The 15031-nt window shown below is 44.3% G+C and overlaps 1 protein-coding gene across 1 annotated transcript in view; it reads left to right on the forward strand.

The window, feature by feature from the left end:
- The window catches only part of LOC129700905 (probable E3 ubiquitin-protein ligase HERC4), a 72960-nt gene that overhangs the window by 54699 nt on the left and 3230 nt on the right, over positions 1–15031 (forward strand). Inside the window, 4 exon segments of the mRNA XM_055641714.1 lie at positions 1012–1069; positions 5689–5759; positions 6649–6832; positions 8005–8104. Coding sequence (XP_055497689.1) covers positions 1012–1069; positions 5689–5759; positions 6649–6832; positions 8005–8104 — 413 coding nt within the window.

The following is a 15031-nucleotide window of genomic DNA, read 5'->3' on the forward strand; positions in this document are numbered from 1 at the left end:
GGTCACGACTGTCTGAGCTGTGAATCAACTGAACACACTGAATGTCTACTGAACTGTGAGTGTGGTGTTTTGTGCGTTTTTATAGGGGTTTTATGGTGGTTTCACCCTGATTGAAATGGTATGAAACTGCACTTGTATTTGGTGGCCTTGCACCCTGCTTGAAATGGCATGAAACTGCACTAGCATTTGGTGGCCTTGCACCCTCCTTGAAATGGCATGAAACTGCACTAGCATTTGGTGGCCTTGCACCCTGCTTGAAGTGGTATAAAACTGCACTTGAATTTGGTGGCCTTGCACCCTGCTTGAAATGGCAGGAAACAGCACTTTAGTTTGGTTGCCCTGCACTCTGCTTGAAGTGGTATGAAACTGCACTTGAATTTGGTGGCCTTGCAGCCTGCTTGAAGTGGTCGGAAACTGCACTTGCATTCGGTGGCCTTGCACCCTGCTTGAAGTGGTAAGAAACTGCACTTGAATTTGGTGGCTTTGCACCCTGCTTAAAATGGTAGGAAACTGCATTTGAATTTGGTTGCCTTACACCCTGCTTGAAATGGAATTTCAAAGAATGGCCGTGAGTCAACTGTTAGCCCGCCAGCCATTAGTGAGCTGCCAGCACATCAGGCTTGAGTGACTGAGCTGCCGCCCCAAGAATCCATTTGGCTCACAATGTCCATACTAACCAGTCCCTTCAGCCCACAGTACCCATACTGCATTGGGGGACCAGCCCTCCCGTGTGAACATGGGACCCTATGGGTCCCACTTAGTCTAGTTCTTATTAAATCTTTTCCCTCTCACCTTAAACCTATCTCTTTTGATGTTGATTCGCCTACCCTGGGTAATAGACCCTGTGCATTCACCATATCTATTCGTCACATGATCTTATACACCTCTATAAGATCACCACTCGGCCTCCTGCGCTTCAAGGAACAAAGTCCTATCCTGCCCAACCTCTCCCAACAGCTTTGGTCCTCTGAATTTACTAAGTGTTTTCCTTCCCTTCTTGGTTGTTTCCAGATATCTGAGAGGTATTTTGGACTATGATGATGTCGATGAGCTTGGCCTTGACTGTACGGTGAGTAAATGATAATGTATTTCAGTCATGGTGTATTGGAGCAGATCTACAATTCTTATGCACAATCGTGAAAAAAGAATTTCCATATGCTGTACAGCCATTAATGCCACGTATTTGGGTTCCAGAATGAGGCTCACTTGAGCAGGAGTGGATCATTTGGCCCATTGAGTCTACTCCACCATTCAATTATGGCTGATTTATATTTCCCTCTCAACCCCACTTTCCTGCCATCTCCCCATAACCCTTGATACACTCTAGATAATCACGGGACAGGTAGCATCTCAGTAGCGAAGGAATGAATGACGTTTCAGATCGAGACCTTCTGCAGACTGATGTAAGGGAGGACAGAGGTAGATAGATAAGAAAGTGTAGAATAGGTCATTGTTAGCTGGGAGAAGTTAACAACAAAGCAAACAGAGATAAAATGTTGTCGGAGACAGTAAGACTGGTTGGAAAACTGGGAAGGGGGAGGGAAGGAGAGAGATGGAAAGCAAAGGTTACTTGAAGTTCGAGAACTCAATATTCATACCATTGGGGTATAAGCTGCCCAAGCGAAATATGAGGTGCTGCCCTCCAATTTGCACTGTGCCTCACTCTGACATTGGAGGAGGCCCAGGACAGAAAGGTCAGTGTGGGAATGGGAGGGGGAGTTAAAGTGTCCAGCAACTGAGAGATCAGGTAGGTTCAGGTGGACTGAGCCTGCGCTTGGTCTCGCCGATATACAGGAGTCCACACCTGGAACAGCGGATAAGTAGGTGAGTTTGGAGGAGGTGTAAATGAACCTCTGTCTCTGTCTCACCTGATTAGACCGTCGTGGTCCTTTAACGGAGTCGACTGTTGAGGTATAGGGACAGGTGTTGCATCTCCTGCGGTTGCAAGGGAAAGTACCTGGGGAAGGGGTGGTTTGGTGGGAAGGGACGAGTTGACCAGGGAGTTGTAGAGGGAACGGTCTCTGCAGAAAGCGGAAAGAGGTGGAGACGGGAAAATGTGGCCAGTGGTGGGATCCAGTTGAGGTGGCAAAAATGTTGGAGGATTATGTGCTGTATGCGATGGCTGATGGGGTAGAAGGTGAGGACTAGGGGGGGGTCTGTCCCTGTTATGACTGGTGGAAGGGGAGCAAGAACGGAGCTGCGGGATATCGAGGAGACCGTAGTGAGGCCCATGTTCCCTAAACAATGAGACATCTCGGATGTCCTGGTAGGGAACACCTTGGGCGCAGATACGGTGTAGACGGAGGAATTGGGATATGTACATTGAATTGTCAAATTTTAGGTAATAACCCCCCTCCACTACCTTTTCCACCCTCTGTGTCCAAACTTGACGCGCACCCATTTCTCCCACTGTCCTGACTTTCAATGCTCTCCCCTCCTGTTCCCCCCCCCCTCCCTACAGAGCGGAAAGATCGCACCGACTAGCGATCCCCGTACACTAGTCCTATCCTACACACTAGGGACAATTAGCAATTTTGCCAAAGCCAATCAACCTACAAGCCTGTAAGTCTTTGGAGTGTGGGAGGAAACCCACACGGTCATAGGAAGAACATACAAACTGTAGTCAGTGTTGAACCCGGGTCTCTGGCACTGTGAAGCAACAACTCTGGTGCCCCACTGTGCCACTGGATGTATCTATGTTACCCTGCTTTTGCAACTGCTTGCTACATACTAGGAGCAATTTACAGAGAGCAATTCACCTGCAAATGCATACGTCTTTGGGATATGGGAGGAATCCGGAGCACCCAGAGGAAACCCATGAGGTCACAGGGAGAACGTGTAAACTCCACACAGACAACACCCAAGGTCAGGATTGAACCTGGATTTAGTTTAGTTTAGAGATACAGCGCGGAAACAGGCCCTTCGGCCCACCTAGTCCGTGCCCACCAGCGATCCCTGCACATTAACACTACTCTAAACACACTAGGGACAAGTATACATTTATACCAAGCCAATTAACCTTCAAACCTGTACGTCTTTGGAGTGTAAGAGGAAATTGAAGATCTTGGAGAAAACCCAAGCAAGTACAAACTCCTTACAGACAAGCACAAGCGCCCACCAGCTCACTGCCATCTTCACCAGAATTTTCAACCTCTCCCTGGCCCAGGCAGTTATTCCGTCCTGCCTAAAATCCGCCACAATCGTCCCTGTGCCGAAGAAGTCTACCATCACCAGCCTTAATGACTACCGTCCTGTGGCCCTCACTCCGGTAATCACGAAGTGCTTCGAGAGGTTGGTCCTCCAGCACATCAAGGACTATCTACCACCAGACCTCGACCCCCACCAATTCGCCTATCGCCAAAACAGATCCACAGAAGACGCCATCACCGTAGCTCTCCACTCTGTGCTGAGCCATCTGGAGCAGGGGCAGAGCTACGTCCGGATGCTCTTTGTGGATTTTAGTTCAGCCTTTAATACAATCATTCCGGACATTCTCATTGGTAAACTGGTCACTCTCGGCCTCCCCACTGTCACATGTGCCTGGATAAAGGATTTCCTCACCAACCGGCCCCAGACTGTGAGACTCGGCCCCCACCTCTCCTCCACTCGCAGGTTGAGTACCGGTTCCCCACAGGGCTGTGTGCTAAGCCCCCTCTTATACTGTCTCTACACCTACGACTGTAGTCCGGCCCACAACAACAACCGCATCGTCAAATTTGCTGACGACACTACTGTGGTCGGACTTATTTCGAAGGGAGACGAGGCAGCCTACAGAGAGGAAGTCCTGAAGTTGACAACCTGGTGCTCAGAAAACAATCTGGCTCTGAACACCAGGAAAACAAAAGAGCTCATTGTCGACTTCAGGAGGCACAGCACCGACTTAGCCCCCCTACACATCAACGGCGAGTGTGTGGAGAGGGTCAACACCTTCCGGTTTCTCGGTGTCCATATCGCTGCCGACATCTCCTGGACGGACAACACGACAGCGGTCATCAAGAAGGCTCAGCAGCGGCTGCACTTCCTGAGGGTCCTCAGGAAGCACAACCTGGACTCTAACCTGCTGCTGACCTTCTACCGCTCGTCCATCGAGAGCCTGCTGACATACTGCATTACAGCATGGTATGGCAGCTGCACCATGGCAGACAGGGAGAGGCTTCAGAGGGTAACCAGGACAGCGCAGAGGATCATTGGCTGCCCTCTCCCCTCCCTGATGGACATCTACACCTCCCGCTGCCTTAGCAGGGCAAAGAAGATCATCAAAGACAGCTCCCATCCTGCGTTTGGACTGTTCGACCTGCTGCCCTCTGGAAGGCGCTATAGGTGCATCAAATCCAGGACAAACAGACTCAGGAATAGTTGCTTTCCGAGAATTATATCTACCATAAATTCAAATTCACACATGCACTGACTACACCGCCCAACACGGACTTCCATCTGTATATATGTATATATGATATATGTATATATGTTCCCCCCCCCCCCCCCATCTCCCTTCTGTTTTTTTTTCTGTTTCTTGTTTGTTGTGCTAAATTGTATGTATGCACTGAGTACGAGCAGCTTTCAGTTTCACTGTACATGTATAGTGACAATAAATGGCATATCTATCTACCCATAATCAGGATCAAAGCCGGATCTCAGGTGCTGTAAGGCTGTATCTCTACCGCTGTGCCATCATGCTTCCCGTGACCGGGTCTCTGGGTTTGTGAGGCAGCAGCTCTACCACTGCGTCACTGTGGCTGCCCAGTGTGTCCTCAACATCTTTTCTCTTTTTTTTGCTCTCAACATTTATTAACAAGACAAAGTACACGTACAAACAAAATATACAAATCACACAGCAGCTGTCAGCATCACCAGATCATCCTCGAGTTCTGTCGCAGAAGCATCACGTTCACAGGCACCCAAGCAAGCTCATCATATTTAATGTTACTTAATATATAATCACCCGTTATGTTAAACCAGACACTTGTATGCAACTTGAAGAACTTATTTTCTCATTGATCACCACTATGTATGCACTTATACACAGTCACAATCATGTCTGTACATATGATTCCAAATACACGTACACAATACCAGTCGAACTCTTCCCCTCCACTGGGGCTATGGAGAAATCGTGTCCTTAATCATTCTTGTCAGTTGTAGTAATATCGGTGTCCACATAATGTTGAAAGCATCAGTCCTTAACTGGAGTTTAGCTGTTATGCTTTCCATCAAATATACACTTTTCAGTCTTTCCCTCCACTGTTGAACATTTGGTGCCTTTACATTTCTGCATGACACTGTAATCATCTACTTTGCAATCAACAGCAACACCCCAAGTAAATATGTCTGATTTTTGGTATCTATATTTTCTGTAGTCTGTCCTAGTATGAAGAATGCTGGCTCCAGAGGTAGATCCACCCCCAAGATTAGCTTGATCTCCGCCTGAACGTATCTCCAATATTGATACAATTTGGGACACGCAACATCTTTTCAAGGCTTGGTCACCCTGAATGAAATCAAGCCACATCCTAATCATTGTTTATGGACGCATATCCCCAAGAATTACTGTTCCTGTCCCAAACTTAAAATGTAATCATCCTTAAAATGGTTCATTTACACTTTTGTAATCACTTACTGTTAGCTATTACCATTAAGTAAACTTAGACCCAAACACAATTATTAACAGGATCTTTTTCTTTTTTGTAGATGCCCTGGGAAGAGCAATGTGTTGAAGTAATTCCAAATGGCAAAACCGAACCTTTGACTATCAAGAACCGGTGAGTTATAATTCAACACTGAAGCAACAGTCAACTGGATTTTAGAGCCTTAACGTGACATCACTTCCGGGTCACTGCTTGTGCGGTTGACCGGTCGGTGCAGAGAGTAGCTTTGAATGTTGTCTCTTCGTTACGTTACGTGAGTTGCGAGAGTGTTTTGTTTCGTTTTAAGTACATCGGGTATCGATTGACGGTTAATTGCTGCTGTATAGTTCAGTACTTTCGTGATGTGTTTGTGCGGGCGCTGCCACTACCACACGCACACACACACACACACACCGGACCAACGAGCTAACGTCAATTAGCCAGCTAGCTTCTTGCGTTCACTGCTCCAAAGTATGGCTTTGTAGGTTAATTGTAAATTAACCCGAGTGTGGAGGGAGTCAATGAGAAAGCGGGATAACATAGAACTAGTGTGAATGAGTGATCAATGGTCAGCATGGACATGGAGGGCTGAAGAGCCTGTTTCCATGCTGTATCTTTCAGTCAATTAAATCAATTCCCAGGATTGAGGCAGGAAGTAAAGTCTGTGGATTTATCCCACCAAAGCCTATTAAGACTAATTCATCAGATCACAAAATCGCGCAAAGCTGAGTGGACAACTTTGGAAGTGGCGAGATGAATGACAAAAGCTTTCAATTATCTTGTGTGTTTAATGTTACAAGGTGATGCTAGAAGGATATTGTGGGAGAATATCAACCAAAAAATGGTGGTGGAATCAGAGTAACTCCAACACTTTGTGTCTTTCTTTGGTAAACCAGCATATACAGCTCCTTGTTACTAAGTGTCTTTGCATTGAACATTTTGTCGCATGTTACATTTTGTAATCAGAAATGTTTTGGAATCTATGTAATCAAAATGAGAAATGTTGTCATCTTTGTTATCAAAGGGAGATATTTGTAGAAGCCTGCATGGATTACATATTCAAAACTTCAATCCAAAAACCCTTTGATGAATTTAGAAGAGGATTCTTTCAGATTTTGGATGAAAATTTGATGAAATACTTCCATCCTCAAGAGCTGAGGGACGTGTTGATTGGAAGTAATGATTATGACTGGAAAATTCTGGAGCAGGTTTGAAAATCTTTATTGCTATTCAGTATTGTTGCACTGGGAAAAATGGCAGCCATCTTGTACACATCATGTTCCCACGAATGGCACTGTGATCACAATTCACTGCACTTTATTATGTATGTGATGAATAAATCTTGATTGATTGATGCATCAGAGGAACTTCTTATGAAGCACAGAGAAACCTATTTCAATGCACAATGAACAATTTACACACCAAAAGTGTCTTCAGTATTGTTTAATTCCATAAACACAGTAGAGTTTCCACTAATACCCCGCTTTCCCTGGCCCCGCCTTTGCGATGTGTTTGTGTGTGTGTGTGCTCCACTCTGACAGTTCCGTTCCAGTTCCCGGTTTTTCACGCGAGTGCCACAAACAGTCTGCTGAAAAATCGCCTAAGTGGGATTTAGTAAAACTAAAAAGCATTGGTGCCCGCATGCCACAAGGTGGTGGTGTGGAAAACCTGACATGGATTATGGATCAGGTCATCAGCAGCAAAACCAGACACCGATCAAATCGGCAATACTGTTTGATCTACAGTTTGTAGTTCCACCGCTTCCTCTGGCAGCACATTCTATATATCAACCTCTAGCTGTGCGGGAAAAAAACTTGCGTCTCAGATCCCCTTTAAAACTCCTTCCTCTCACTTTAAGCCTACGCCCTCCTATTTTTTGATGCCTCTGTCCAAATCATTGAAGATCTGAATAAATTTCCCCTTGATTAGCTCAGTCTCAATTTTTCATTTGGTAGCCAGTTACATAGAAACATAGAAATTAGGTGCAGGAGTAGGCCATTCGGCCCTTCGAGCCTGCACCGCCATTCAATATTATCATGGCTGATCATTCAACTCAGTATCCCGTACCTGCCCTCTCTCCATACCCTCTGATCCCTTTAGCCACAAGGGCCACATCTAACTCCCTCTTAAATATAGCCAATGAACTGGCCTCAACTACCCTCTTTGACAGAGTTCCAGAGATTCACCACTCTCTGTGTGAAACAAGGTTTTCTCATCTCAGTTTTAAAGGATTTCCCCCTTATCCTTAAGCTGTGACCCCTTGTCCTGGACTTCCCCAACATCGGGAACAATGTTAGCAGCACTTAGCTAAATTAAAGGCTTTTGCCATTAGTCTCCCTCCCATTTGTGGGTCTATAAACACTAATGATGTTTTCCACAGATTACAACCTATCAAGGATACCACATATCACACCCAACCATCAAGATATTCTGGAAGGTTTTCCATGAAATGACTTTGGACGAGAAGAAACTATTCCTCTGTAAGTACCTCCTTGAGCTCTGAAAATATCTTGGTGTTAAGATGGGTTCAACTACTTCCAAAAGGGGGCATAGCTCTATTGTGATCATCGCTCAAAGGGCTTGTCTGCTCTTCTGGTTTTTAATAAAAGACCCAACCTACCCCCTCATCCAGTTGCTCAACCGAGATTAACTACATGTGATCTTACATAGAGTAATTCAACAAGTTATGTAGAACCAATTATTTTAGTGAGGAAACAAGGTGGTTCATTGTTAAAACTAAATCTAGGCTGTACTAGGGTAAAATCTCTGACACCTTGACCATACAAACAGAAAGATGTGCATTCAGAGACCTGACTTAGATTCTGACCTTGGGTACTGTCTCTGTAGAGTTTGCATGCACTCCCTGTGACCAAATTACCTCCAGGTGTTCCAGTTTCATCCAGAGTTTGTACATTCTCCCTGTGACCATGTGGGTTTTCTCCGGGTTCTCCGTTTTCCAGCCACATTCCAAAGATGTGCAGGTTTGTAGGTTAATTGGCTTGTGTAAATTGTCCCTAGTGTGTAGGGTAGAACTTGTGTATGGGTAATCATTGGTCAGCGCAGATTCCGACGGCCATAGGGCCCGTTTCTATGCGGGTTTGTGGGTTAATTGGCCTTTCGAAGTTGCCCCTAATGCATTGGCGCGCAAATGGGATAACATACAATTAGGGTTAACAGGTGATTGTTGGTCAGCGTGGACTCTGTGGGTCAAAGGGCCTGTTTCGATGCTGTATATTTTAATCAATTCAATCAAGATAACATATTTCACATTCTTTAAGGATGTTCTTTATAATCAATGAAATGTGTTTGAAATCCTGTAATGATGAAATAGTAGGTATGTTACAAAACCTATCTGAATCGTCGTTGAGAATCTGTCCCAGCCCCATATGTGTGATTTTGGCGCTGTTTAGAGGGGGCGGGTTTAAAACGCGATTTTTACTAGGCTGTTGCAATCGAAAATGTTCAGCCTAGTAAATTATTAACAGAAAATCGCTGAAAGACCCCGTTCCAAAAGGTATTATTAGTTTTTATGGCCTTGTATAATAGTTATAGTAGTTTAAAAATCACCCTCTAAACCCGCGATCTCTCACAGCCCCAGGGTTTTATAAAGCAAACAATTAAAGGTATGTACCTTATTTTTACATTAAAAGGGGCTTCTTAAGAACCCTGTATATAAAGTTTTCTATAGCGAATAGTTCATTTTGGGCTCTTTATATCCCGCAGTATTTTTCTGGGCATTTGGGGGCACAAATCCAGCGCAATGTGAACGTTCCAAACCAGCGCGTTCCACAGGAACCCACTAGAAAGCTGATTTAAATTGACTTTAATTTACAGCAATTGAACACTAAATTCCTTCCATTTGGCCTATAAATTGATGTAAATGAGATTTAAAAATCATGTTTTATTGTGAATTATTTGTGAATATTATTTGGACACTTAGGCTATTTAAAAATGTTAATCATTTATTAAGAAATGGATAGATGTTTAGATCTAGTAATTGAAGTTTGAAATTAGTTACAATTGGGTAACTAACTAATTATATGCTTTAATTTCAGGTCCTCCAAGTAAGATATATTTGTTTCAGAATGGTTCAATCTATGATAACTGAAAATTTCCTTCAGTTCTCTTAATTTTTAAGAAGGTTATGGACTTTTGACTGTCCTCGATCACAGCTTTTTTGTTATGTCCATAGAAAATCAATAGGGAACAAGATGCTAATTTCCGAGTATGAAAATGGCCATAACTTTTTTATTACTTGAGATATGAAAGTGAATTAGGTGTCAAATTAAACTTATTGTTATGCTTTATCTGATGGGATAAATTGCAGACTTAATTTTTTAAATCTCAAAATTTTGTAACATTGCTAGAAATAGTCTGTTTCAGGTTAGACAAGATTAGGTAGATATAGATGCATAGGAACGTGTAGCTCTAGACCATCTCTGTTGCAGCTCCATTGATGAAAACAGAGTTGTGTTCACCCCCCACTTCCTTAGGTCAACACCAACTCTTTTGCCATGATGGTGTTAAAGGCTAGGTTTTTGTTCAGACATCATGCCACAAGGTTCTTGATCTATTCCCCGTCTCATTGTTATCCTTTGTCAGGCAGACAGTAGTGGCATCATGGGCAATGATGAGGTTGGTGCTGTACAAGGCCGTACGGCCATCGGTGTACAAGGACTAGAGCAGGGAACTAAGCACTAGACCCTGAGGAGCACCAGTGCTGGAGGAAATGTTATGACTAATTCTAACTGACTGACGTCTGGAAGTCCAGAAGTCAGTTGCAGATGGAGGCCCCAAAGCCAAGGTGCAGAAGCTTGGAGGTGGCAGTAGTGGGTGGTAAAGTATGACACAGTGGTATAATTGGCTCCATACAGCAGCAGAGACCCTGGTTCGATCCTGACTACAGGTGCTGTCTGTACTGAGTTTGTGCGTTCTCCCTGTGACCGCGTGGGTTTTCTCCGGGAGCTCCGGTTTCCTCGCACATTCCAAAGACACGCAGGTTTGCAGGTTGATTGGCTTCTGTATATTGTTCCTAGTGTACAATAAAATTAGTGCATGAGTGATCGCTGGTCTGTCTGCATTTGGTAGACCAAAGGGCCTGTTTCCATGCTGTATCTCTAAAACAAAAGATCAGCTTACTTGATATTATGGTTCTGAATGCTGAGTTGTATTCAATGAATAACATCCTGATGCAGGTGTTCTTATTGTTAAGGTGATCCAAAGGTGAATGTAATGCAAGGGAGGGGGTCTCCCGTGTAGAACCAGAACACACAGGAGTAGAATTGGGCCATTCGGCCCATCGATTCTATTCTGCCATTTGATCATGGCTGATCGTTTTTTTCCCTCTCAGCCCCGTTCTCCTGCCTTCTCCCTATAACCTTTGACGCCCTTTCCAATCAAATAGGTTGAGTCATACTGCGCGGAAACAGGCCCTTCGGCCCAGCTTGCCCCATCTACACCTCTCCCACCTGCCCACGTTGGCCCATACAGGACATATAACATAGAACATTGAACAATACAGAACAAGAAGAGGCCCTTCGATCCTATCCTTCTAAACCTTTCCTATCCATGTACCTGTCAATCGTCGATTTAAAAATACCCAATGCCTTGACCTTCACAACCATAATGAATTCCACAGATTCACCACCCTCTGACTAAAGAAATTCCTCCTCTCCTTTCTGAAGATACGTCCTTTTATTCGAAGGCTGGGCCCTTTGGTTCTAGACTCTCTCACTATTGGAAACATCCTTTCCACATCCACACTATGTAGACCTTTCATTATTCAGAAGGTTATTTTAGACTTATTTTACCTGCATGCAAGTTGTCTGAGAGACAGGGGAGATGTGGGGCATTGACAATCTTTCAAAGCTCTTTGTTTCGATCAATATTTGAGCTACTGGACAGTAGCCATTGAGTCACTGGAGACTAGAATGATGGAAAAGTCCTTGAAGCAGATGGGGTAGAGGATTATTGAAGTGAAGGGATGAAGATTTTGTCCCCTTGCCTTTATCAACAAGGTTTGAGGGAATGTTTAAGAGCAACAGTGGTTCTACTGGTAGAACTGCTATTCCCCACCTCCAGTGACCCAAGTTTAATCCTGACCTCGGGTCCTCTCAATGCAGAGTTTGCATGTTCTCCAGGTGACCATATGGGTTTCCAACAGAAGCTCTGTTTCCTTCCCACGTCACCATGATGTGTGGGTTGCTAGGTTGATTGGCCAAAGATGGACAGAAACAGCTGGAATAACTCAACGGGTCAAACAGCATCTCCGGAGAAAAGGAATAGGTGACATTTTGGGTCAAGACCCTTTGTCTAACTGAGAATCAATCAGGGGAAAGGGAATCGAAAGATATAGACGGTGATCTCGAGAGATATAGAATAAATAATTGAAAGATAGGCAAAAAAGTAACCATGATAGAGGAAACAGGCCATTGATAGCTGTGTGTTAGGTGAGAATGAGTACAGACAATGACACTCAACATGACGACTGAAATTGGTACGATGTGTGTGGTGGAGGGATGGAGAGAGAGGGAATGCAAGGATTACTTGAAGTTAGAGAAATCAATATTCATACCACTGGGCTGTAAGCTGCCCAAGTGAAATATGAGATCTTGTTCCTCCAATTTGCGTTTGGCCTCACTCTGACAGTGGAGGAGGTTTCGGACAGAATGGTCAGTGTGGGAATAGGAAGAGGAATTCAAGTGTTTGGCTACCTGGAGATCAGGTAGATGCAGGCGGACTGAGCAAAGTTGTTCAGTGAAACGACCGGCCAGTCTACGTTTGGTTTCGCCGACGTATGAGAGTCCACACCTTGAACAATGGATACAGTAGATAGAAATTAATAGAAACATAGAAATAAGGTGCAGGAGTAGGCAATTCGGCCCTTCGAGCCTGCACCACCATTCAATGTGGTCATAGCTGATCATCCAACTCAGTATCCCGTACCTGCCTTCTCCCCATACCCTCTGATCCCCTTAGCCACAAGGGCCACATCTAACTCCCTCTTAAATATAGCCAATGAACTGGCCTCGACTACCCTCTGTGGCAGAGAGTTCCTGAGATTCACCACTCTCTGTGTGAAAAAAGTTCTTCTCATCTCGGTTTTAAAGGATTTCCCCCTTATCCTTAAGCTGTGACCCCTTGTCCTGGACTTCCCCAACATCGGGAACAATCTTCCTGCATCTAGCCTGTTCAACCCCTTAAGGATTTTGTAAGTTTCTATAAGATCCCCCCTCAATCTCCTAAATTCTAGAGAGTATAAACCAAGTCTATCCAGTCTTTCTTCATAAGACAGTCCTGCCATCCCAGGAATCAGTCTGGTGAACCTTCTCTGCACTCCCTCTATGGCAATAATGTCCTTCCTCAGATTTGGAGACCAAAACTGTACGCAATACTCCAGGTGTGGTCTCACCAAGACCCTGTACAACTGCAGTAGAACCTCCCTGCTCCTATATTCAAATCTTTTTGCTATGAAAGCTAACATACCATTCGCTTTCTTCACTGCCTGCTGCACCTGCATGCCTACTTTCAATGACTGGTGTACCATGACAACCAGGTCTCGCTGCATCTCCCCTTTCCTAGTCGGCCATCATTTAGATAATAGTCTGCTTTCCTGTTTTTGCCACCAAAATGGATAACCTCACATTTATCCACATTATACTGCATCTGCCAAACATTTGCCCACTCACCCAGCCTATCCAAGTCACCTTGCAGTCTCCTAGCATCCTCCTCACAGCTAACACTGCCCCCCAGCTTAGTGTCATCCGCAAACTTGGAGATATTGCCTTCAATTCCCTCATCCAGATCATGACTATAAATTTTAAATAGCTGGGGTCCCAGCATTGAGCCTTGCGGTACCCCACTAGTCACTGCCTGCCATTGTGAAAAGGATCCGTTTACTCGTGCTCTTTGCTTCCTGTTTGCCAGCCAGTTCTCTATCCACATCAATACTGAACCCCCAATGCCATGTGCTTTAAGTTTGTATACTAATCTCTTATGTGGGACCTTGTCGACAGCCTTCTGGAAGTCCAGATACACCACATCCACTGGTTCTCCCCTATCCACGCTACTAGTTACATCCTCGAAAAATTCCATAAGATTCGTCAGACATGATTTACCTTTCGTAAATCCTTGCTGACTTTGTCCAATGATTTCACCACTTTCCAAATGTGCTGCTATCCCATCTTTAATAACTGACTCTAGCAGTTTCCCCACTACCGATGTTAGAATAACTGGTCTGTAATTCCCCGTTTTCTCTCTCCCTCCCTTCTTAAAAAGTGGGGTTACGTTTGCTACCCGCCAATCCTCAGGAACTACTCCAGAATCTAAAGAGTTTTGAAAGATTATTACTAATGCATCCACTATTTCTGGAGCTACTTCCTTAAGTACTCTGGGATGCAGCCTATCTGGCCCTGGGGATTTATCGGCCTTTAATCCATTCAATTTACCCAACACCACTTCCAGACTAACCTGGATTTCGCTCAATTCCTCCAACTCCTTTGACCCGCGGGCCCCTGCTATTTCCGGCAGATTATTTATGTCTTCCTTAGTGAAGACGGAACCAAAGTAGTTATTCAATTGGTCCGCCATATCCTTGTTCCCCATGATCAACTCACCTGTTTCTGACTGCAAGGGACCTACATTTGTTTTAACTAATCTCTTTCTTTTCACATATCTATAAAAACTTTTGCAGTCACTTTTTATGTTCCCTGCCAGTTTTCTTTCATAATCTATTTTTCCTTTCCTAATTAAGCCCTTTGTCCTCCTCTGCTGGTCTCTGAATTTCTCCCAGTCCTCCGGTATGCTGCTTTTTCGGGCTAATTTGTACGCATCATCCTTCGCTTTGATACTATCCCTGATTTCCCTTGTTATCCACGGATGCACTACCTTCCCTGATTTATTCTTTTGCCAAACTGGGATGAACAATTTTTGTAGTTCATCCATGCAGTCTTTAAATGTCTTCCATTGCATATCCACCGTCAACCCTTTTAGAATTAATTGCCAGTCAATCTTGGCCAATTCACGTCTCATACCCTCAAAGTTACCTTTCTTTAAGTTCAGAACCATTGTTTCTGAATTAACAATGTCACTCTCCATCCTAATGAAGAACTCAACCATATTATGGTCACTCTTGCCCAAGGGGGCACGTACAACAAGACTGCTAACTAATCCTTCCTCATTACTCAATACCCAGTCTAAAATAGCCTGCTCCCTCGTTGGTTCCTCGACATGTTGATTTAGATAACTATCCCGCATACATTCCAAGAAATCCTCTTCCTCAGCACCCCTGCCAATTTGATTCACCCAATCTATATGTAGATTGAAGTCACCCATTATAACTGTTTTGCCTTTGTCGCACGCATTTCTTATTTCCTGTTTGATACCATCTCCAACTTCACTACTACTGT

This window comes from Leucoraja erinacea, chromosome 1, assembly GCF_028641065.1.
Source record: "Leucoraja erinacea ecotype New England chromosome 1, Leri_hhj_1, whole genome shotgun sequence".
NCBI classification, from domain to species: domain Eukaryota; kingdom Metazoa; phylum Chordata; class Chondrichthyes; order Rajiformes; family Rajidae; genus Leucoraja; species Leucoraja erinaceus.